This window comes from Podarcis liolepis (genome assembly GCF_965112155.1).
Source record: "Podarcis liolepis genome assembly, chromosome: 12".
Classification (NCBI taxonomy): Eukaryota; Metazoa; Chordata; class Lepidosauria; order Squamata; family Lacertidae; genus Podarcis; species Podarcis liolepis.
This window is the reverse complement of record NC_139563.1, coordinates 843774-867047: the sequence shown is the minus strand read 5'-3', so window position 1 is coordinate 867047 and position 23274 is coordinate 843774. Positions and strand designations below refer to the sequence as shown.

The window sequence follows — 23274 nt, the reverse complement described above, 5'->3', positions numbered from 1 at the left end:
ACATCGCCAGCACTCCAGGCATCAGCACTGGGGACCACATGCTTGAGGTGGTGGAAGATTCTGTTAACCTGGGTGTGCTGGGCCCAGGGGTAACCCGTGAAATGCGGTCCAGGACCAGTCCAGAATCCGAAGGTTCTGCTAGGAGTCAGTCCAACAGGGCAAAGGCAGGAAACCAGGCAAGGACAGGTACAGGATCTCAGGCAGGATCTGGCAAACAGCAACGTTGCTCTCACAACCTGGGGCGGGGTCCAACAGCCTTTTATCTCTGTCGGGGTAACGACCGGTCCTGATCCCCTAGCGACTCACCTCCCTGTTTGGCCCACAGGTGAGCACTCCTCCTGCGAGTACTCAGGTTTCTCCTTCTCTCAGACCTCAGTCTCTGCAGCTTGGGAGACGTCGGTGGGTTCCTAGACCCAGGCAGTGGCGTAGCGTGGGGGGTGCAGGGGGGCCGGCCGCACCGGGCGCAACATCTGGGGGTTAGGGTTAGGGGGCGCAAATCCACGGGTGAGGGGGCGCAAATTACTTGCCTTGCCCCGGGTGCTGACAACCCACGCTACGCCACTGGACCCAGGGGCCGCTTCAGCCTCCCCTGACCCAACTGGTAGTGGAGCAGCTGTAAGTGATGGCCCAGCTGGAGGCAACAAGGTCATCCCTGTAGCAGGACCCCCCCCCCAATCATTCAGTTTGTACAAACTTCACACACTCTTACACACTACATATGCTACGCTTCTGCTATAAATTCATAGAAAATCAACCATACATCGGATTTGCACTGTTCCACTTTTATTTTACTCCATGAAGGAAGGACTACAAAATGGGGAAGGTTTGATACAGGGCAGCCATAATCCCTTCAGCATCCCAGCACATCCACAGGAGCCCTGCCCAGTTGCTATGCCAACCCTGATGGTCCCAGACAGAAGACCATCAACATCACCACAGGCATGAAATTCACGGCATGTAATGCCTTAAGAGAAAATTTAATGAAAATGATTTATAGGTAGTACATGACACCAGTCAAGCTTGCAAAAATTTATCATTTGCCCGACAATAAATGTTGGAAATGTAAAGAGATTGAAGGTACATTCTTTCACCTTTGGTGGACGTGTCCAAGGATTAAGACATTCTGGGAGATGATCTATAATGAAATGAAAAAGGTATTTAAATATACCTTCCTGAAGAAACCAGAGGCCTTTCTCCTGGGCATGGTCGGCCAATTGGTGCCAAAGAAGGATAGAACTTTTTTTATGTATGCAACTACAGCAGCAAGAATGCTCATCGCGAAGTATTGGAAGACACAAGATTTACCCACCCGGGAAGAATGGCAGATGAAGTTGATGGACTATATGGAACTGGCGGAAATGACTGGCAGAATCCGAGACCAGGGAGAAGAGTCGGTGGAAGAAGACTGGAAAAAGTTTAAAGACTATTTACAGAAATACTGTAAAATTAATGAATGTTAGAAAAATGTTGGAATGAAGTTATATGGCTTTAGTAGAAATGTTATAAGGAATTAAGTATAAATAGATTAATAGAGAATTAAAGGGAAAAATAAGGTTAAAATGTGTTAAGATAATTATAGGATAGAAAACAGAGGAAGATGGAAAGGAATTGCTGAAACAACTAATAGAAGTGGAATACAAAAAGGGAGGTGTGAGGAGGTCATTGAAATAAGTGAATTAAAGATAAGATATTGAAACTATTTGATGTATTTTAAACTGTTTTTCTTTTGTTTTGTTAGTTCAAATTGTTTTTGTTAGCTTAGTGTTATGTATTTTGTATTGTATTGTTTATTTTTTCTTTGTAATGTTTAAATTGTTGGAAAAGTAATAAATATTATTTTTTAAAAAATCACAAAGGACTTGCTTATGGGAGTGGATTCAGCATGGACTGGAACAAAGGACAATAATCAGCTCTTCCCTCTGGGGGCAGGAAACTGCCAACTCCCCTCTGTCACCTGGAAAGTACTCATGGGGAGGGGGAAAGGGGGAACCAGCCAGGTGACAGGACACTCAGGTTACCACCACAACTCCTCCCTCAACCCCTCCTTTCTGTAATGTATGCATGTTTCTGGGGGTGGGCTTGATCTACAGGAGGGGAATTTCAAAAGTCTTTATAAGCCCTTGCACAGCATTTTTCTGGGTCCTTCCTCTCTCCTGCAAGTGAGGGGAGCACCCTGTTGCAACAGTTCAATAAAGGACAAGCCTACAGGCTGCTGTTTTGCTCCAAGTAATCCTGGTTGGTGTCTTTGTTTTTGTCCAAGGGAGCCCTCAGATTTTTCCGTTAACATCCCAGCATCTGGAGCCAGGGCAGGCTCAGGCCCCGGACTCGGCCCAGCTGGTGCTTGTTGCAGGGGAACCTGTGCAGACTGGGGCTCTTCTGGATCAGGCCCCCGACGTGGTTCAGATGATGCCTGAGGCAAAGGATCCGGTGCAGACTGAGTCTCCTCTGGTTCCGAGTCCCAGGCCATCACACTGGGTTCTCCTATAACCAGAAAAGTCTCCACTGATGCTGAGCTGGACAAGCATGTTGGCAAGGCAGCTATGGGAATGGCTGGCTTCTCCAAAGGGGTCTGGGAGAATGGGGTGTCCAAAATCAAGACGCTTGCATGCTGAGCATGCTGCTCTGTGGCACTGAGTCGTGGGCGCAACTTGCACCTGGCAGGAGCGATGCCTCAGTGACTTCCACATGCACGGATGAGGGGAGAGACTCCACCAGGCAAGGCCTCCTCCCACCTGCCTTGCCCCACTCTCTGCTTCTCAATGTGTGTTGTATTGTTTTACGTACTGTGGCTTGCCGTTGTCTTATTGATTATAGTTTAGATATTATTGTAACTATTGAGTGGATTTCTGTTCACCTTTTATATGTTGATATTATTATTTTATACTGTTCTAATGATTGTTGAATGTTACTTTTTTGATGGAGGCTGCCAATTTTAAAGTTATGTTTTATGATCACATTTTTGTATTGATAGATTGTTATAAGATGTACATTTTTTGTTTCTTCAACTTGTAAACCACCTTGAGTGTTGTAAGGTAGAAAGACGGTATAGAAATTAAAAATGATGATGATGCCCTGCAACCGAAGGATTGGGGGCGTCACACGACAGGACAGAATTCCAAACGAAAAAGTGCTCTCCCAAGGCCACACTCCCAGCATGTTCACACTCCTGTCTCAGCGACGTCCGGCTTGGTCGTGTCCGCAGAATGCAAGATGGCAGGATCCCCAATGGGGTGCTGGCTTCGGGCACCAGGCCAACTGGCAGAGCAACTCTGCCTTACTAAGATGTCTGCCAGTGTGACATGAAGGCTGGCAACATCGGTCCTGCCGTGTGGGAATCCCATGCAGACGACCCCAGTGCCCGGAGGCAGACAGGCACAGGCAGGCAGGCCTTGCATCCATAACAGGGACCAGAGAAGGAATGACGGCTGGGAGGAGAAAGGCCCTGGTGCATCTGCAGCAGCACAACTGGACACCTTCGTCTGCCCCGGCTGCAACAAAACATGTCTCTCCTGTACTAGTCTCTGCAGCCACAGCAGGTGCTGCTTTTATTATTATTATTATTATTATTATTATTATTATTATTATTATTATTAATTTTATTTATACCCCGCCCTCCCCGGCCATAGCCAGGCTCAGGGCGGCTAACACCAATAAAATCACAGTAAAAACATAATAGGGGAAAAAAGAAGGGGGGGGGGGAGAAACCAATTTAAAATACAGGTTAATATGCAATTTAAAAAGCAGCCTCATTTTAAAATAGCCGATAAATCAAGACCATAAGGGGAGGGAAACATAAGGGTCAGACCGAGTCCAAGCCAAAGGCCAGACGGAACAGCTCTGTCTTGCAGGCCCTGCGGAAAGATGTCAAGTCCTACAGGGCCCTGGTCTCTTGTGACAGAGCGTTCCACCAGATCGGGGCCACAGCCGAAAAAGTCCTGGCTCTGGTTGAGACCAATCTAACCATTTTGCGACTTGGGACCTCCAAAGTGTTGTTATTTGTGGACCTTAAGGTCCTCTGTGGGGCAGACCGGGAGAGGCGGTCCCGTAGGTACAAGGGTCCTAGGCCATATAGGGCTTTAAAGGTCAAAACCAGCACCTTAAACTTGATCCTATACCCCACCGGGAGCCAGTGCAGCTGGTATAGCACCGGGTGAATGTGATCTCGCAGCGAAGACCCCGTAAGGAGTCTCGCCGCAGCATTCTGCACCCGCTGTAGTTTCTGGGTCAGTCTCAAGGGCAGCCCCACGTAGAGCGAGTTACAATAATCAAGCCTGGAGGTGACCGTCGTGTGGATCTCAGTGGCCAGGTCAGGGCGAGAGAGGTAAGGAGCCAACTGCTTAGCTTGGCGGAGATGGAAAAATGCCACCTTTGCTGTGGCTGCAACCTGTGCCTCCATGGAAAGGGAGGCGTTGAAGGTTACACCAAGCTCTTGACAGAAGGCGCTGGCACTAATTGCGCCCCCGCAAGAGGTGGGAGTTGGCCCCCCAACCCCTTGTCGTCCCGTCCCAGCCATAGGACCTCTGTCTTCGAAGGATTTAGCTTCAACCGGCTCCCACGTAACCATCCAGCCACAGCTTCTATACATCTGATCAGTGTGTCCGTGGCCGAGTCAGGGCGGCCGTCCACCAACAGATAAAGCTGGGCGTCATCAGCATACTGATGCCAACCCAGCCCAAAGCTCTGGACAAGCTGGGCAAGGGGGCACTTAAGATATTAAAAAGCATTGGGGAGAGGATTGCGCCCTGTGGGCCTCCATATACCAAGGTGTGGCGCGGCGACAACTCCCTCCCTTCCAACAGCTTGACTTTGCCCTCAAAGGTGCATTTTCCCAACGTCTCCCTAGCCAGACAGATGCCATTCAAGCACCCCATGCTGCCTGAGACCATCTAGCCCTATATTGTCTACACTGACTGGCAGCTGTGGCTCTCCAGGGTTTCAAGGCGTCGTCTCTGCCAGCCCTACCTGGAGGTGCTGCTGGGAACTGAACTGAGCTACAACCCTAATAATGCACAGAATCCTAGAGGGACCGTGAGGGTCACCTGGCAGAGGATGTAGGCTCCGGCGCTGCCCTGCCTGGTCCTGCCATTGGCGCCATTTGGCTGGCTCTTGGGGTTGGGGTGCAGACGGGGAGGCATTTTACTCCTGCGCGATGCCACCCCCCGAGGCATTAAATTCATCCTCTGATGGGGGGCACACATTGAAGCCGAATGTTGGAAGATTTGGGGCAGATCAAAGAAGGTCCTTCACACAGCACAGAGTTAACCTGTGGAACTCTCTGCCTCAGGACTGCTAGATGGCTTTAGAAGAGGAGGAGAGGGCTTTGGAAGGCCAGTGGCCTGATCCTTCTCTTCTTATGGATCTGTGGACATCAGAGCGAGCGAGAGGAGAAGAATTGAGGGTCGCTTCCCCCCAGTTCCTCTCGAAGCTGCCTGTGGACTGAAGTGACATTGGCTACTGCCCCCTTCTGGCTGTCCCTGGCCTTGCAGGTGGCTATCAGGGAGAGTTGGCTCCTGCGCAGCCCAAGCGACCGTCACTCTCGGGATCCGGAGGGGCCTTTCTGCCAGGGAGTCTCCTTTCCCTCTTTAATCCTCACGACAAGCCTGTGCGGTAGTCAGGCTGAGAAGCACGGCCTCTTGTGGCAGTGAGTTCCACTGCTGAACTCTGTGCTTCAGAGGAGGACTTCCTTTGGCCTCACCCTTCTGGCCTTCTGCTTTGTGGGATGCTGCCCACGAAGGGGAATGATTCAGCGCAGAAGCCACTTGAGAGCCTGCTGGGTCAGGCCAATGCGCCTCTAGTCCAGCATCTTGTTCTCACAGAGGCCAGCCAGAGGCCCCGATGGGAAAACCTCAAGCAGGACTCGAACGAAGAGCCGCTCTCCCCTCCTGCCTTTTCCAGCAACTGGTCTTGGGAAGCATTTCTGCCTCTGACTGTGGAGCCAGAGGACAGCCTTTCCTATCCTCTTCCTCCTCCCTCAATTTGCTGGAGCCTCTTTTGAAGCTGTCCAGGTTGGTGGCCATGGCTGCCTCCAGTGGCAGGCAGTTCCGCAGTTCAACTCTGCGCCGCAGGAAGCAGCCTTCCCTTTCTTCCTCCCGACTCCGCCCGGGAAGGGGAAACTACAGCGCCCACAATCCCCTGCGACGACCCACAAGGCACCGCGCGCCCCAACTACGACCCCCGCCTGGCCAGCCACTCTCGCCCCGGAAGCCGGAAGTTGGGCGGGCGGGGACTACGAGGCCCACAATGCCGCGCGCCGGCGGCCGGAAGGGAGGGCGGGAGCGCCTGAGTGGCAGCCCGAGGAGGATGGAGGAGGAAGCGGCGGCGGCTGGCGGGGTCGCGGGTGAGTCGGGGTCGCGGGGGGGGGGGCGGTTGCTAGGAGACGCCTCCGCCGGGGGGGGCGGGGGCCGAGTCCGGGGGGGGCGCCCCTCCCTCCCTCCCTCCTCGCAGGCGCCCACCTGGCAGGGCTGTTGTGAAGGCGGCGCCTGCGCGGGAAGGGAAGAGGCCCCCCTCTTTGGGGGGCACCCCGAGCGGAGCCCCCAGGAGAGCAGCTGGATTGGGGCCCCTCAGCCTGGAGTCCCGAAGGGAGCGCTGCTTCCGGGGGGGGCTGGGCTCCCAGGCCCCTTTATTATTATTATTATTATTATTATTATTATTATTATTATTATTATTGCTATTATTTTATTTGCACCCCGCCCCCCTGGGCAGCTGGCAGCATACTGCAAATAAAAACAGAATAGCGCATGAACCGCTGAGCAGCCTTCCCTCTCCTGGGCTGCCTTCCGATGTCTCCTGAAGGCGACCTTCTTCCTTCTTTCCATGCTGGGTCCTGCACACAGAAACTTAGCTATACAATCTCATTGCCAAATGGCACCTCAAACCTGGGTTACTGTTGCCACAATGGAACGTAGGGATCGGTTTTGAGGTTTTTTTTGTAGTGGGTTGTTAGTATTATTATTATTATTAATAATATTATTATTGGTTCTATACAGCTTTGTCTTTTAAAGAACAAATCTCAAAAGCGGCTTACAACACATTGCAATATCAACTCAAAACAACCCAGAGCAAAACAAAGTCAAGCTTCCAGGAGAATACTTCAGGTCCTTCCCCCAGTCGCCAGCCTGGCACCCAGAAATCTCCACCTGGTTGCAGTTGGACGTGTGCCAGTCGCAAAATGCACCTGGCTAATTTCTAATGCTGCCTGCACAGCAAATGCCCTCCAGAACCAGATGCTGGAACCTGCAGGAGCAGACAGTGTGGCCAGATGCTGCTTGCGGGCACCTGGCTGGCTCCTGGGGGTGACAAGGACACCCAGCTTCCCAGGAGACACCCCCACCCTCCCAACTCCTTGGAAGCAGCAGCAACCGTGTTGTCTGCTTCCTCCGCTGCAGCTTTCCAGCAGCCCCATAGAGTTGGGGGCTGGGGGTTGGCTCCAGATCTGCGACGTCGTTGTTCTAATTTTATCCATTTCCTAAAACCTAACCCGACTGTAAAACAAACCCCAATTGCCTCCAAGCTTTCTACAAAAAGAGAGAGAGAGAAACCAAGGAAAAATTGCAACAGCAGTTTAAAACACAAAAGGTTTAAAGAGCAGAACGGGTTGAGAATCCGCTTTTTTTTAAATAAATATTTATTAAGGTTTTTACAATGTTACAAAATGAAAAAGAGAAAAGAAAAAATACAATATAAAAATAGTTAAAAACAATTCAATCTTTTCATCACTTATCTTTCATTTACTTCTTTCCCGGACCTCCTCATACCTCCCCTTTTTGTATTCCAGTTCAATTTATTAGTTCAGCAATTCCTTTCCCTCATTTTATCCTGACCTTTCATCTTGATATATTGTAACCTAAATTTACCTGTTAAGAATCCAATTTTTTCATATTCTTTTATACCATTACAGCTAGAAACCCCTTAACTTCAATCCAACATCATTCTAACATTCATTAATTTTACAATATTTCTGTAAATAGTCTTTAAATTTCTTCCAATCTTCTTCCACCGACTCTTCTCCCTGGTCCCGGATTCTGCCAGTCATTTCCGCCAATTCCATATAATCCACCAGTTTCACCTGCCATTCTTCCAGAGTGGGTAGATCTTGTGTCTTCCGAGAATCCGCTTTCTAAGCCTTGTGGTTTTGTGGAGTCTCCCTGCTTCTTCTCTTGTTCTCACTGCCCTTCTCTTTCCCTTCCACCCCCCAGGCGTGTGAGGTGTGCCTCCCCCCTGTCGCCGTCGGCCATGGCTCTGATCGAGGGCGTGGGGGACGAAGTGACGGTCCTCTTTGGGGTGCTGCTGGTGCTGCTGGTGCTGGCCCTCGCCTGGTTCTCCACGCGCACGGTGGAGCGAGGGGACCCCCTCTTTGCTGCCTCCCCCCCTCTGGCCGCAGGGGGGCAGCCGCGGGAAGGAGGCCTCCTGGTGGAAGACAGGTCTGGGGCGCAGGTCTCGGGGGTCCGGCAGGTCAAGGATGAAGGGGCGTCGTCTTCGGCCGCTGCTGCCGCCTCGGAGGCCGGGGGGCTCAGGAATCGGACGGCTCCCACCCCTGCCCAGGGACCCCGGCTGGCCCCTGGCGCAGAAGCTCCCCCAGCAGACAACACCATCGTCCTGCGGCTGAAGTTCCTGAATGACACAGAGCGCCTGGCTCGGGTCCACCCTGATGACACCGTCGGCACCTTGAAGAGGTGAGGGGCTCCCTGTGGGGGTTTGGGGGGGCTGCCCCAGCACTGCTGATAGCTCCCTGTTGCTCAGTGAGGCTGGGGTGAGTTCCCAGCCCCAATGAAAGGAGCCTCATCACCCACCCTTGGGGGGGGGCTGCAATGGGGTCAGAATGCAAATACGCAGCCAGCCCCCTTCTCCCTTAACCGGGGATGGATTTGAGCGATGGAATGTGTATCTGTGTCACTTTCCATTCCGACAAATCCCAAAGCGGCTCAGAAACATTAATAGGACATCATAAGTACGGCATAAAACACTGTTATTATTATTATTATTAATTTAATTCTTGTTTAGCCCTTTGTCTGCAGATCTCAGGCAGTTCACAACATCAAGTGTATAATTAAAAAAAGAATTATGGTCTAGAAAGCACGATTAGCAACCCAGCAACTGAGAAATAAGCTTAATGTCGCTGTTGTAGTGTAAGTCGTATGATAGGCTTAACAAACCAAGAGGGCATTCGTAATCTGTGAAACAATATTGACAAAACAGCAACTGAAAAATGAGCTGAACGCTTCTGAGATCATACGCACACAACCCCCCACCCCCACGCCTCCAGTAATGAACTATTCATTAAAATGCAGTTAATTAAAAGTTCGTTAAAAGTACCCTGAATTAGCAGAAATAGCTACAGCAGATCCAGAGTTCCACTTATCAGGGGACCACCTCCCTCTGGAGTCAGCCAAAAACTTCAAGGTGGGGGTGGGGGGGGGGTTAAGCCGCTGTCACTTATTAGTGGTATTTGTAGACGGCCCAGCGGTGTCAGCTGCCCCTGTCCAAACTGAGCAGTGTTGGCAGCTTGCTTGTACTGAGTCTGACCCATTGCTTCAACTCACTTAGTATTGCCCACACTGGCTGGCAGCAGTGGCCCTCTGGGATTTCCGGGAAGGTTTCCCCCCAGCCCTGCCTGGAGACGCTGTCGGTGGGGAGGGAAGCCGGGACCTTCTGCTTGCAAGGCAGATGCTCTGCTGGTGAGCTGTGCCCTTTGGCGTTGCTTGGGGGGGCCTTTGGGGGTCCCTTCCAGCCCTCCCGTGCTCGGATCCCCTTATTCAGCCCGTGCCAAGGGACATGAGCCTCTCTCCTTCTCTTTCCGCCCCGCCAGGACCCACTTCCCAGGCCAGGAGCATCTGGTGCGCCTCATCTACCAGGGCCAGCTCCTCCGGGACGACTCTCAGGCGCTCTCCGCCCTCCACCTCGCCCACAACAGCGTGGTGCACTGCCACATCTCGCAGAACCGGCCGCCGCCCACGCCCGCCCACGGCAACGGCGGCCAGGCGGACGCCGCCCAGGCGGCCCTCAACGTGGGCAGCCTGATGGTGCCTCTCTTTGTGCTGATGCTGGGCGCCCTGTGGTACTTCCAGCTCCAGTACCGCCACGTCTTCACGGCCACGGCCACCACATGCCTGGCGGGCCTCACCCTCGTCTTCAGCTTCGTGGCCTTTGCCGTCTACCGCAGATAGCGCCCGGACGAGGCCCGGACTCTGTGCGCCAGCCTGCCAGGGGAGGGCAGGGGCCCCGGGCGGACAGAGACCTCGCAGGCTCCCCGACTGCTGCCTCGGATCTGCCTGGATGTGTCTTCCCTGCCTTTCGTCTTTGCACCCTCCCAGGACGCCACACGCAGCAGCGGGCGCCTTGCATGTACCTCCAAGCGGGACTGGACTGGAGGGGGCTGGGGAGGGGGGCAGGAGCCGCCTGTGGTGCCTAAGTGGGGCAGGGGCCCTGGGGGAGGGGCTGGTGGGGGTGGGGCCTTGTGTGGGCGGGTGGGGGGCGTGCCTGGCCATGGCTTCTTTTAAAATTAAAACTGTGAAGGATGGGAAGTGGTCTCCCTCGTGGTGTGTGGCTGGGGGGGGGGCTAGAAACTCAGACGCATAAGCTCATCACCAAAGGCCACCTGAGAACTAGCTCATGGTTGCCACAACAGACTATCTAGGCACCAATCCCCCCCCCCAGATGAAAATCAATTATAATTATATAATATATAATTATATTTTAAAGAGAAAATCTCCAAGCTGTTTACAACACATTGGAATATCAAATAAAGCAATCCAGAATGAAACGAATGCAAGCTTCAAGGAGAATATTTCAGTGACATTTTGCTTTCCCCGTATTTATTTGGCGACTTCGTTTATAAAGCTGCCCCACAGCAGAAGGACTCCAGGAAGGCAGTGTGGGGCAGTGGTGAGAGGGTTGGACGAGGACCTGGGAGATCACGGTTCGAATCCCCACTCCATCTAGCCGGGTGACCTTGGAGTCACTTGTGAATAAGCTCTTCTGCTGCCCTGCTTCAGGAAGCTGGAGGGAGCAGCCAGGTGGAGATACCTGGTGCCCAGAGGTCTCCATGGGGTTGCAACTGGACCCGCGCCAGTAGCCAAATGCGTCTGGTGCCAGTCGCATCTCTCACTGTGGGTCCTGGCCCAGCAGCTACGGCTGTGGGGGTCCCGTCAGAGGCAGGATACAGAAGTGCTCTGAGGGTGGGAGGCAGGCAGCCTGGAGACCTTGTTCCAAGCTTTGTTCTCTGTGGGTGGAAGTGCTTGTCCTTTGGGGAAGAGAGCGGAGTGGAGCCTCCCTGGTCCGGGGCAGACCATGAGTCCTTCCTGCCCTGTTTGCTTGTTGTCTTCCCTGACAGCCACCTCCTGGCTGCTGCTTCAGAGAGTGTCCGAGGCGGCCTGAGGTTCCTCCCCAGAGCCAGCTGCCTCCTCCGCCTCCTCAGCACTGGAAATGCCCCGGCCAGCCCGTCAGCGGGACATGGGCATTTCCCCCTCCCCCCCCCCCGTGCCACAGCACCCTGCTCCTGAGAGAGCCAGTGTGGCAGAGTGAGCTGTGCGCCCCGAGAGCAAAATGGGAGAATCCAGGCGTGCCAAGCGGTGTGTGTCGTGCAGAAGGTGGGGGGCAGATGCAATGATCATAATGGGAAACATAATTGCCACTGAGCTCTTAGTTGGAAGGTTTCTCAGCAGAGGCTGTGAGAGCTGCAACTCTTGCATTGCAGGGGGCTGGACTAGATGACCCCTGGGGGGCCCTTCCGACTCCGATTCTGTGCTTCTCTATGGTGGAGTTGGGAGGGACCCCAGGGGTCATCTAGTCCAGCCCCCTGCAGTGCAAACCTCTTTTGCCCCACGTGGCACTCGAACCCACGACCCCGAGGTCAGGCGTCTCCTGCGGGACCGAGGGCGCTCTCCCTTCCCTCCGGCGACGCTCTCCCTCTCTCTCTGCGCTGGCCGGGGGCTGCGCTGGATGGCCTCTGGGTGCCCCTTCGCCCTCGGATTCCGCCCGGCCACGCCCCCTCTCTCTCCGGCCAATCGCAGCCCGGCGGATACCCGGAAGCTCCCTCCTCCTCCTCCTCCTGCCGCTCGTTCCCCGCCGGAAGCCGGAAGTGGCGGCGTCTGCCGATGAGGGGGCGTGGCCTGGGGCTCCTGGAGGTGGCGTCGGGCGCGCAGGCGGGCATCGCCCCGGTGCAGCTCCGGGAGGAGGAAGCGAGGTGAGGAAGAGGAGGCCGGGGGGGGGGGAAGAAGGGGAGCCCCGGGACCCCCTTCCAGCCCAGCCTCCTCCCCGCCGGGGTCATCTAGCCCAACCCCGCCCGGAAGGCGGCCTGGCCCCCCAAAAAGGAAAGGGGGGAAACCTGGAGGCGCATTTCCAAAATATAAGATTAAGAAACCACACACACACAGTTCTGGGCACCACAGTTCAAGAAGGACACTGACAAACTGGAACGTGTCCAGAGGAGGGCAACCAAAATGGTCAAAGGCCTGGAAACGATGCCTTATGAGGAACGGCTAAGGGAGCTGGGCATGTTTAGCCTGGAGAAGAGGAGGTTAAGGGGTGATATGATAGCCATGTTCAAATATATAAAAGGATGTCATATAGAGGAGGGAGAAAGGTTGTTTTCTGCTGCTCCAGAGAAGCGGACACGGAGCAATGGATCCAAACTACAAGAAAGAAGATTCCACCTAAACATTAGGAAGAACTTCCGGACAGTAAGAGCTGTTTGACAGTGGAATTTGCTGCCAAGGAGTGTGGTGGAGTCTCCTACTTTGGAGGTCTTTAAGCAGAGGCTTGACAACCATATGTCAGGAGTGCTCTGATGGTGTTTCCTGCTTGGCAGGGGGTTGGACTCGATGGCCCTGGTGGTCTCTTCCAACTCTATGATTCTATGACAAAATACAACCCACAGGCAGTAACAGTGTTTGGTGTTGTGTCTCTGGACCTGTGAGGTCAGGGGTCAGCAACCTTTCTCAGCCGGGGGCCGGTCCACTGTCCCCCAGACCTTGCGGGGGGCCGGACTATATTTTGGAAAAAATAATAATGAACGCATTCCTATGCCCCACAAATAACCCAGAGATGCATTTTAAAGAAAAGGTCACATTCTACTCGTGTAAAAACACGCTGATTCCAGGACCGTCCGCGGGCCGGATTGAGAAGGCAATTGGGCCGGATCCGGCCCCCGGGCCTTAGGTTGCCTCCCCATGTTTTAGGTCCATAAATTACCATACAGTCATCCCTCGGGTTACAGGTACTTCAGGTTGCGTTTTTTGGGTTGTGGACCACTGAAACACAGAAGTGCTGGAATGGGTTACTTCCAGGTTTTGGGGGTCGTGCATGCGCAGAAGATGCTAAGTTGCGCTTTGCATGTGCAGAAGTACCGAATTGCAACACTGCTGTGGGTTGCGAAGGTGCATCCCTCACGGACCACAGTCACAACCCGCACTGTATAGCATATATATTCAACACACAAAAACTGCGGCCATTTTTGTTGTGGGCAAAGGACAGGTGGACATAGAAAGGGCCCCATTCCCTTCCGGAGCTGAGGGCCACATCAGACCTCTATCCGGCCCTGGCTGAAGGGATCTTGGCCTTGAGAAAGGCAGACACTCTCACCCCAAGGGGCAGATGGGGGTTCCAATGGACATCGGGGGGGGGGCCCTTCTCCACCCCCATCTGGATCAGTTGCCCCCATCGCTCTGGACACCTTCCTGACCCAGGCCAAATGTCTCAAATGTCAAGGCAAAGTCCAACCATAATTTGCTTCCTGGACATGTGACAGGCAGCTGTTCCACAGGGCGGGGGCCCCCCTCAGAAGGCCCTCTCCTCTTTTAACGCCTCCCAAATGGGAGCCCCCCATGCCTCTTGTGGCAGGGAGTTCCACAGGTTAACAACAACCCCCTTGCCTACGGGCACAGTGCTGCGTAGTGGCCCCCACCTGTGTTGGCTGGGCTGGGGGTGCCGGATCTGTACCTCACCGCCTCCCTTCTCTCCCGCAGGTCTGGGGCTGCCGCTGCCCCCCACTTTGCCCCCTGCCATGCTGCCGCTCCTCCGGGCCCTGAACAGGGGGGGCACCGGCCCCTCGGCCCCCTGGGCTGACCCAGGCGGGGCTGGCCTGCTCCCGACCTGCAGCTTCTGCCTGGGGAGGGCCAAGCCCCCTGCCTCGCCGCCGGAACCCGGCCCCCCGCATCCCGCTGCGGCCCCCGAGGAGTCGCCGGAGAGGCGGAGCAGCTTTGTGGCCCTGAAGCATCTGCTGGAGCGATCGCGCAGCGTCCCCGAGCTCCTGCGCTGGCTGTGGCAGAACCCGGCCCGGGTGTCGGGTGCGCATTATGCCCTGGCCCTCGGCCACCTGGGCCGCCTGCTCCCCCTGGGCAAGGGGGGTCCCCGCCTGGAGCCCCTCCTGCGCCAGCCCGACTTCCAGCACCTCAGCCGAGCCGTCGCCAGGCGCTGCGCCCACTTTGACGACGCCACCCTCGTCCGCTGCCTCCAGGCCTCGGCTGCGCTGGGTGAGACCCGGGAATGGGGAGGGGGCGGATCTGGGAATGGTTGAGCGGGAAGGGAACCCCAAAGGTCTTCTAGTCCAACCCCCGGGCTCTCAATGCTCGCCCGGGTCCCCCATGAGTAGCTCAAAGCCTCTCTGCTGAGGCTGATTTATTTATCCCACAAACTTACTTATCCCACAGCTTGATTGGGAAAAGACCTCAAGGCGGTTTAGGAGGAAGGACAAAGCAGTGAAATTGCCGCCAGGAAGAAGGGAAAATAATTTGAAAAGTTAAAATAACAGCTTAGCCCTCAGCAAAGTGAAGCTCCATTGATAGAGCCAGAGACTCTGAATCTCAGGGCTGTGGGTTTGAGCTCCACACTGGGCAAAAGATTCCTGCAGGGTGGGGTTGGACTAGATGACCCCAGGGGTCCCTTCCATGATTAAAAACAGATTAAGACTTGCACCGGGGCAGGATCTGTCTGATTATGTATTTAGCAGGTACCCAAAAAAAGAGCACAGTGAAGGCTCCTGCCTATCAGTAGTTCCAAACTGTATTATTATTATTATTATTATTATTATTATTATTATTATTATTATTACTGATTAACTTTATGTATCGCCTTTCATCCAAAGTTTACATGGCGGCTTATAATATAAAAACACAAAAATACAGATCACAGTAACAAACAAAACAATACACTCCCATTTTGAAAGACCATAGATAGTTTAAACAGCTTTAGTCCTGGCACCTAAAGATACGTAATGAGGGCACAAGCTGAGTCTCTTGGGGGGGGAATTGCACAAACGGGGAGCCACTGCAGATAAGGCCCTGTTCTCATGCTGCCACCGTGTGGGGCGCTGCCGGGTCCCTGGGGGGTGGCGGGGTGTGTGGGCAGGAGGGGCCGAAGGCAGTCCTTGGCGTTGACCAGGCCTTTCTCTTCTGGCTTCCCAAGGGCCGCCCCGCAGGGTCGGGTAGCGGTGGGACGGCCTCCCCCTAACCCCTGCTCTGCACCAGGCCTGCCGGGAGATGGCCGCCTGGTCCTGGCGCTGCAGGATGAGGCCCAGAGGCGGCTGGAGCGCCTCCGCCAGAGGGATGTCTTGACGGTCAGCGGCAACAACATGCGCCTCCACCCACTGAGCCATGCTGCCGCTACCACCCCCCCTCCGGCGGAGTCCTGCCAGGGCAGCTCAGAGGAACAGCGCCGCCTGCAGACCCTCTTCTTGCTCCTCTCCTACTACCGCCTGCGGGCCCAGAAGCAGCAGGAAGAAGCCCCACCGGTGCGGCGCGAGTTCCTGCGCCTGGTGCGCCTCTCGCTGCGCCAGCTGCAGGTTGTGCAGGAACAGGAGCTGGCGCTGCTGGAGGAGATGCTCTGTCTCTGCGCCCGCGAGGCCACTGGCAGCGACACCCTGGGCGCCATCTTCGGATCCCGGCTCTTCTACCAGAACCGCCGGGAGAACTTCGTCTGCAGCATGGCAGGTGGGTGCCGGGGGGGGCGTGCGGGGAAGCGGGAGGCGGTGCCCCAGGGGGTCAGCTGTGGGTGCAAACATTTATTTATTTTCCGTTCCTAAACCCCTGTAGAAAAACCCCAAACTGGATATTTTACAAGGTTATTCTTGTACTTCACCAGATCTTAAGCTATTAATGTATTTGTAATAATAGGTTCCAAATATCATTGAATTTGTCCATGGCAAGTCTGAAGTTAATATGCAAGCTGTTCATATGTTGTGAGTTTGTACAAGTCTTCGATCCGATCATAGAAAGGAGCCTCATTTTTATTTTTCCAATTCATCAGTCGTTTTGCCACGGTCAGGGCACAGAGAGTCCACTCGCATTGTCCTTTTGCAAGGACCCATGTGCTGGGTATATAATTCCAGAGGATATTTTGCTCTGCAAATGTAAGGTTGCTCCATACAGTTCCGTTGATGGTTTCGGTTACCTTCTGCCAAAAAATATTTCAATACAAGACAATGAAAAAAACATATGTTTTAGCGAAGCATTGACCCTGTTGCATCTCCAACAGTTAGATACATTAGATAGCCCTTTTTAAAACAAATGCGATGGGGTCCAATATATTGTAAATATTATTTTTTGTTGTATGAGCCTCAATTTAAGATCCAGAGATGCCTTCGTTATAGCAGTTAAAACAATTTCCCACCGTGTGGTTGAAACTGAGATCTGTAGCTGTGGGTGCCAACATGTGGGTGTGTCTGGGGGGCTCTTGGGCACAGAGGGGGCTGTGGGTGTCTCAGTGCCCCCCCCCATGGACTGCTGCTGCGCAAAGTGCTGCCCCTGCAGCCTTCGTCCCAGGATTTGCAGTTACGATACGGAATTAAGGGATATCTTTATTGTCATTGTCCCATACAGAACAATGAAATTGAAAAATCTACATAAGACATTCAAAAACCCCTAAAAACTCTGAAACCCCATTTTAAAATACAATATACAGTACTCCTATAGAGACTCTTTATACTGCGTTTAAAACCAGAATTGCCTTTGGGTAGAAACTGTTTCTCAGGCGGCTAGTCCTGGTCTTTATTCCAGAAGGCAGCAGAGGGCGCACCAGAGCCTTTTATTGAACCACTTCACATAATCCCATAATGGTACAGCTGGGAGGGACCCCGAGGGTCATCCAGTCCAACCCCCAGCAAGGCAGGGATCTGTTGCCCAACGTGGGGCTCGAACCCCCAACCCTGAGATCAAACGTCTTACGCTGCACCAACTGAGCTATCCCTGTGGGCGGCAGAAGGGGTTTTTCCTATGGGGCTGGTGGGGCAGAGCCCCAGTGCCCCCCAGGGGAGTAGAAACACCTCGATTGGAGCGAGTGAACAGAGGGGAGGCCAAGGGCTGAGCTCTGCGGAAACCAGTGGGAGAGACAGTATGGTGTAGGGGTTAGAGTCGTGGACTAGGACCTGGGATACCAGGGTTCGAATCCTGCCTCAGTCATGAAGCTCCCTGGGTGTGACCTGGAGCCAGTCCCTGGGGTAGCTCAGTCGGCGGAGCACGAGACTCTTCGTGTCTTGGGTTTGAACCCCACATCAGGCAACAGATTCCTGCATGGCTGGGGGTTGGACTAGATTGTTGGGATACTGCCAGGGAGACAAAGTCCATCATGGCCCCCAAGCCGGCTGCCGGACGATCCATCGATCTCCCGTAGATACAGTATCAGCAATTAGCGACACGAGTTTCTAGAAAATAGCTTGCCACATTCCAGAGCTCATGCACACTCTATCAGCAGAATAGTTCACAGCAGAAGTTGCACGCAGGAGAGCATTATTTACAAGCTTTATTCAGCGTTGATCAGAACAAAGAAAAACATGACTGCCTGCTTCAGTGTCTCCAGACACAGAGAGAGAAAACGAAAGCAATAGGAAACATAAACATCCTGTGAACAGGAAATGCACAGACTCTGTGACTCACAAAGCCTACTCCCTTTTAAGGTGGAACGGAACTATCCTAACATAGATGACCCTGGTGGTCCCTTCCAGCTCTACAATTCCATGATTTTCCCAGCCTCACCTCCCTCACAGAGTAGTTGTGAGGGTTGACTGAGGGTGGGGAAGAGCCCCGCACGCCTCCTTGAGCTCCTTGTCGGAAAAGAGGTGGGCTTCTCACTGCCAGCGAGCAAGGGGGGGCTTCTGGGGTCTCCTCGCAGCTCAGCCCCACGGGACACCCACCCTCTGCTTACACCCCTCTTGCGAAGGAGAGCCCACCGCCTTCCGAGGAAGCCTGTCCCACCGCCTTCAGGGGGCAAGCTGTTTATTTGGGGGGCCTGCTGAGCTGCTCTTTCCCTCCACAGACTGGTTCCCTGGCAAGGCGGGGGGCCTGACCCCTCCCACCATGGCCCTGGTTGCCAAATACTTGGCCCGCCACCGCCTGAGAGAGCCTCGCCTGCTGGACGCCATCGCCACCTTCCTGCTGGAGAGGGCACAGCAGCTGGACAGCAAGGTGAGCTTCGGGTTTGGGGAGCCTTCCTGTTTGGGGTGCCCCTACCCAGAGGTCAGGGAGGACCGACAGACCACCCGGCGCCCCCTGCTCTGTTTCTAAGGACCTGGGAAGAGCCAAAATACGGGATGAGGCCCATGGGCCACCCAGTATCCTCTTTGCACAGTGGCCAACCAGGGGCCCTAAAGGGAAACCCCTGAGCAGGATTTGAACACAGGAGCAGCTCTGGGGTTTCCAGCAAGCATCACAAGAGAGCTGAGAAAGAGAGAGGCCTGCAAGTACAGGGCGCGGTACAAATTTAATTAATAATAATAATAAGAAGAATAAGTCATTGCTCGCCGTCTCCTCCTCCACAAATTTGCCCGTTTCTCTTTTGAAGCTGCCCAAGAGCTTCCCACCCCTGCCTTCTGTGTGTCCATTGGATTTAGATATGTAGGAGAGGATGGTAAGTGATTATCCTTCCTCTTTTCCTGTGTGTCAGAGTCCAGATACTGCTTCACTGGAGAAAAATCATCTGTGTGCAGCTCATCTCTGGAAGCTTTTAAGACGAGGTTGCATAAACCTTTAGAACCATTAGGATGCTTTAGGCAGACTTGGATTATCTTCTCATTTCTTATCTTAAAAAAATCACTCTCAGGCTCTTGGGTAAACAAGGAAAACATCAGTTTTACTCACATCAAAAGTCCTGCCAGGGTTCAGCACGTACAGGGATGAAAATTTTGCAGGCAGTAACCCCTAACAGTTACAGAAGTCCATGGTCCAGAGGAGAGCAAAGAAATATCCTCCCCCATTGCAGGCTGAAAAAAGTGGAGATTAAGTTTCTCTTCTTCCCTTTCCCTCCACATAGGATTAGAGGATATTATTATTATTATTATTATTATTATTATTATTATTATTATTATTATTATTAATTAATTAAATTTATATGCTGCTCTTCATCCGAAGATCTCAGGGTGGCTCATTTGTGATCTCGGCTGCTCATCCTGTGGCAGGGAGTTCCACAGTTTAGCTGCTGGGGTTCTCCCTGATCCCTGGAGCAGCGCAGGTCCCCTCCCAGTGTGATCTGCTGAGCCCATCGGGACCCGCTCCCTGGCCAGTGCCCTGCACGGGGGTGGCCTAGATGACCCTCGGGTCCCTTCCGACCGGACGGTTCTGCAAAGCGTGCGTCGGAGTCCAGCCTCCCTGGGGCTTTGGGGGGGGGGCAGGACACAATGTTGGGGGGGGGAGGGCAGAGAGGCTGACCCCCCAGGCCTCTCCTCCTACAGATGATCCAGAAGCTGGTCTTCCCCTTCAGCCGGTTGAACTTCCGCCCGTCCAACCACGCCGCCCTCTTCCCCCGCCTGGAGGCGGCTCTGCAGAAGCCGGGCGTCTCCCCGCTGGCCGCCCTCAACGTCCTCATGTCCTTGGTGCAGCTTGGCCACTTCCCTCCTGCCCTCCTGCGCCAAGTCTTCTCTCCCGCCTTCCTGGCCAACGTCACCAGTAGGTTCCCGCCTGGCGGGGGGTTGGGATGGATGACCCCCGGGGTCCCTCCCTTCCATGCTGCCGTTCTGCCATTCCATGGGCCTTGGGACCCTGGGAGGTCCAGTGGTTTTTTGGGGGGGTTGCTGTTCTTCGGGGGGGGGGCCGCCTTGAGCAGCAGATGAGGGGCAGCTCCCCTTCTCCCCCCCAGGCAGCCCCTGCGGGCAGATTGTGCTGCGCTACCTCTCCCTCTTGGACGCGGCTGTGGCACTGGAGGTCCCCGAGTACCGCGGCCCCCGCCTGCCCCCCCAGTACCACGTGCGCATGTTCGAAGGGGCGCTCACCGCAGACGAGGCCAACCGCAAGTACAGGTCAGAGCCTGGGGGGGGGGCGCCTGGGAGGGGGTTGCGCTTTAGGGCTGGGCTTGCCAGGGGTTGGGATGGATGACCCTCTGGGGTCCCATTCATCTCTCCTAGGAAATTCCCATGGACTTGGTGTGAATGACCCAGTCCTTTTTTGGAGAGGGGAATATTTAACCTCAGGGTGGGTGCAATAATTGGGGGAGAAAGACCCCCCCCCCAGCTAGGAGGGGAAGAGGCGCTGAGCTGCCATGTGTCTTTTGGGGGATTGGGGCCTTTGGCGCACTGACCCCCCATCCTCTTTGCTCCTCAGCTACAAAGGCCTGGTGGGAGAGGCTCTCTGCCAGCTGGTGGGCAGGGGGTGCTTCCGGCAGGACGAGGTGGTGCCCCCGGGATATTGCCTAGGTGAGTGGGGCCTGTGGGGTGGGGAAGGGCCCCCCAGCCGGAGAAGGGGGCTCAGCTTCAGCCCCCAGGTCCCTGGCTTCCTTTGCTGTCTCAGAGCTGAGGTTCACCTTCTGCCAGGGATGCTCTTTTGGGCAATTCCTGCCTGGCCGGGGGTGGACTAGATGCCTCAGGGTGTCCATTCCAAGGCTCCAATCCTTCGATTCCCGGAAAGGTGCCCTGTGTGTGTGTTGGGCAGGGGAGCTGGAAGCTCTCAGATGAGGTGTGCGAATGTCTCCCTCCAACTCTCCTGGCATTTAAGGGGCAGAGGCGGGTGAACAATTTTCCATTTTAAAAACGGGTCGTAAAAGACCACCAGCGGATCCAGTCTCAGTTTTGGGGTCATGTTGAATTTTCCACACCAAAGTCTGTTTCGACAGCCTCTTTGCTTCTTCCCACTTTAGGTATAAATTGATGGATCCCATTAGGTTGCCTCATCTTTTAAATATTTGCAAATATTTCAACAGAAACGAATTCCTGCTCTAAACGCTTGGCGTGCCTTTAAGGGACGTTTCATAGCATCCTTGGACTCTGGGGCTGGGCTGGATGACCCCTGGGGTCCCTCCCAACTCTGCAATCCTGAGATTCTATGAATCTTTCCTCCCATCTCAATGAAACGCTCCAGGCCAGCTGCTTTGGGAGATAAAAAACACTCTGGGGATTTTTCCTTTCTTACTAATTTGAGAAAACTTGCTTTCAACTCCTGCTCACCTCCAAGCCTTTCCAAACTTCGATCAGTTGGACCTTCGTGGTCCTTTGACATGTCACATACAGTGGATCGTGCCCTCCACCCCCCCACCTGTAACTGCAGGCTCCCTGGGGGAAAGAGTGCTCCTGAGCCCGTGCAAAGTGTTTTTTAGCCACCAAGCAACCCCACTTCTCCCTTTGTCTCGAACCCCCAGCCGATCCCCCTTTCTTTCTTTCTTCGCAGACTTCCTGCTCTGGGTCACCCCTTCTGGCAGCGTCCTCCCCCTGGGGGGCCCCCACAGCTCTCCCAAGGGTGCTGCCCTCGCCTCTGGAACTCAGAACCCGGCATCTTTGGGGCTGGAGTCGACAGCAGGGTCTCTGCTGCCCCCGGACAGCTTGTGTGGCCCCAGCCGGGAGCCCTCGCCAGGGACCCCCTCCCTGAGCAGCCCCACACGGACGGACCACCCCCCGGCGAGCCCCCCCTGCAGCAGCAACGGGACCCACTTCTTCTTCCCCGCCTGGGGGCCAGAGACTGGGCAGGGGCTCCGCCTCCCCCCAGCGGACGAAGGGGGCCCCTTCTCCCCCCAGGGGCCCAGCACCAAAGGCGCAGCGCAGGGTGGTCCACAGGAGAAGGAGGGGGTCCACAGGTACCTGCAGTACGAATGGGGGGGAGGCACCTCTGACCTGGGGCGACAGTCATGGGGGTGGGGGTGGGGCCTGGTGCTTTTTCCACCGCTTGGCCACTGAAAGGAGCCAAGTGCTTTCCTCTCTCAGCCCATCCTGCTGCAGTTCCGGCATGGCAGCAGGTTGGACTAGATGACCGCTGGGGGTCCCTCTTCAGTTCTGTGCTTCTCTCTGGCTCAGTTTGCAGGCTGCCTGTCCTTGCCTAGCCTCTTCTGCCGGCAGCGGCCAGGCTCTTCTGGCGGTGGCTCACAGCCTGTGCTCAGAACATGTCAGGGCTCGGCTGGGCCAGGAATGCCTAGCCTGGGGGGGCTTAGTTATATGGGGAGGGAGGGGTTGGAGCCTGTTTGCAGAAGGGGTAGCCGTTTTGGGGGCACAGAGGAGCCAAGCCCGACCCCCCTGAACCCCGGCTGCCTCTGGAGCTGGCTGTTCCAGGGCGCCCTCTAGTGCCGGGGGGGGGGCTCTCCCCCATCTTCTTGTGTCTGGGGAGGGGGCCTGCCCTCTGTTTCTGACCAGGGGAGGCGGCCACAGCCTTCAGAACTTGCAGTGTTTTTTTCTGGGGCTCTTAACTGGGGGGACCTTGAATGACGGGGGGTGCATACTCCCTCTGATGCCAGCAACCCATTTCCTCCTCCCAGGGTGGTGCTGTCTGTCAACGACCAATGGCATTACTGCCACGGCTCCTCGGTCCTGGTGGGCTCTCGGGCCATGCGCAGCCGACATCTCCGCCTGTTGGGCTACCGCCTGGTGCAGGTGAGCAGGACTCTCCCTCCCCCCACTTCCGGATGGGCTGGGCCGCTCCCTGGCAGCGTTTCCCGGCTGTGGTGCCCGGAGGGGTCCCCTTGGGCCGGATCCGGCAGCCAGGCTCTTTGCACGCCTGCACGGAGCCTCCGGGAGCAGGAGCAGTCTACCTGGACGCCCAGGGTCCCGGGGTCTTTTGGCCGGCAGGCTTTTCCTCTGCTTCTTTGCTCTGCAGCTGCCCTACCAGGAGCTGGAGAAAATGAGGGGCGTCGAGGAGACCAAGGTCTACCTGAGACGGAAGCTGGAGGAGCTGCAGTTCTGAAGCAGACGCCTCGCTGTGGGTCTGTGTGGGTCACCGGACACGTTTGGGGATGGTGTGGGTCTTTCCTTGCAGAGCACACAGTCCCCCAGTGCACCCCTGAGAGGGATTCGTTCAAGGTGCAAGAGAGGGTTTTTCTTTGCAATAATAAATTAGAATAAATTAAAAGAATAATAATAATAAAGAGGCGAAACGTCCA

The 23274-nt window shown here is 54.8% G+C and overlaps 2 protein-coding genes and 1 long non-coding RNA gene across 3 annotated transcripts; 2 read left to right on the top strand and 1 right to left on the bottom strand.

Moving 5' to 3' along the window:
- Nucleotides 1–2943: 2943 nt before the first annotated feature.
- LOC310689548 lies at nt 2944–6135 on the bottom strand. Its single transcript, XR_014517476.1, has 2 exons — nt 5040–6135; nt 2944–3542 (listed from the first exon to the last, which is right to left on the bottom strand). It is a non-coding gene; the product is annotated as an uncharacterized lncRNA (long non-coding RNA).
- Nucleotides 6136–6210: 75 nt separating this feature from the next.
- On the top strand, nt 6211–10763 carry TMUB1 (transmembrane and ubiquitin like domain containing 1). The gene is made up of 3 exons (XM_083469005.1): nt 6211–6337; nt 8196–8672; nt 9806–10763. The coding sequence occupies exons 2-3, from the start codon at nt 8233–8235 to the stop codon at nt 10161–10163; spliced, it is 798 nt and encodes a 265-aa protein (XP_083325131.1). The 5' UTR covers nt 6211–6337; nt 8196–8232; the 3' UTR covers nt 10164–10763.
- Nucleotides 10764–12098: 1335 nt separating this feature from the next.
- On the top strand, nt 12099–23274 carry FASTK (Fas activated serine/threonine kinase). Its single transcript, XM_083466871.1, has 10 exons — nt 12099–12181; nt 13962–14468; nt 15462–15923; nt 18244–18392; nt 19655–19868; nt 20059–20218; nt 20520–20611; nt 21579–21981; nt 22654–22768; nt 22992–23274. Exons 2-10 carry the CDS (start codon nt 14000–14002, stop codon nt 23076–23078), a joined length of 2151 nt encoding a protein of 716 aa, XP_083322997.1. The 5' UTR covers nt 12099–12181; nt 13962–13999; the 3' UTR covers nt 23079–23274.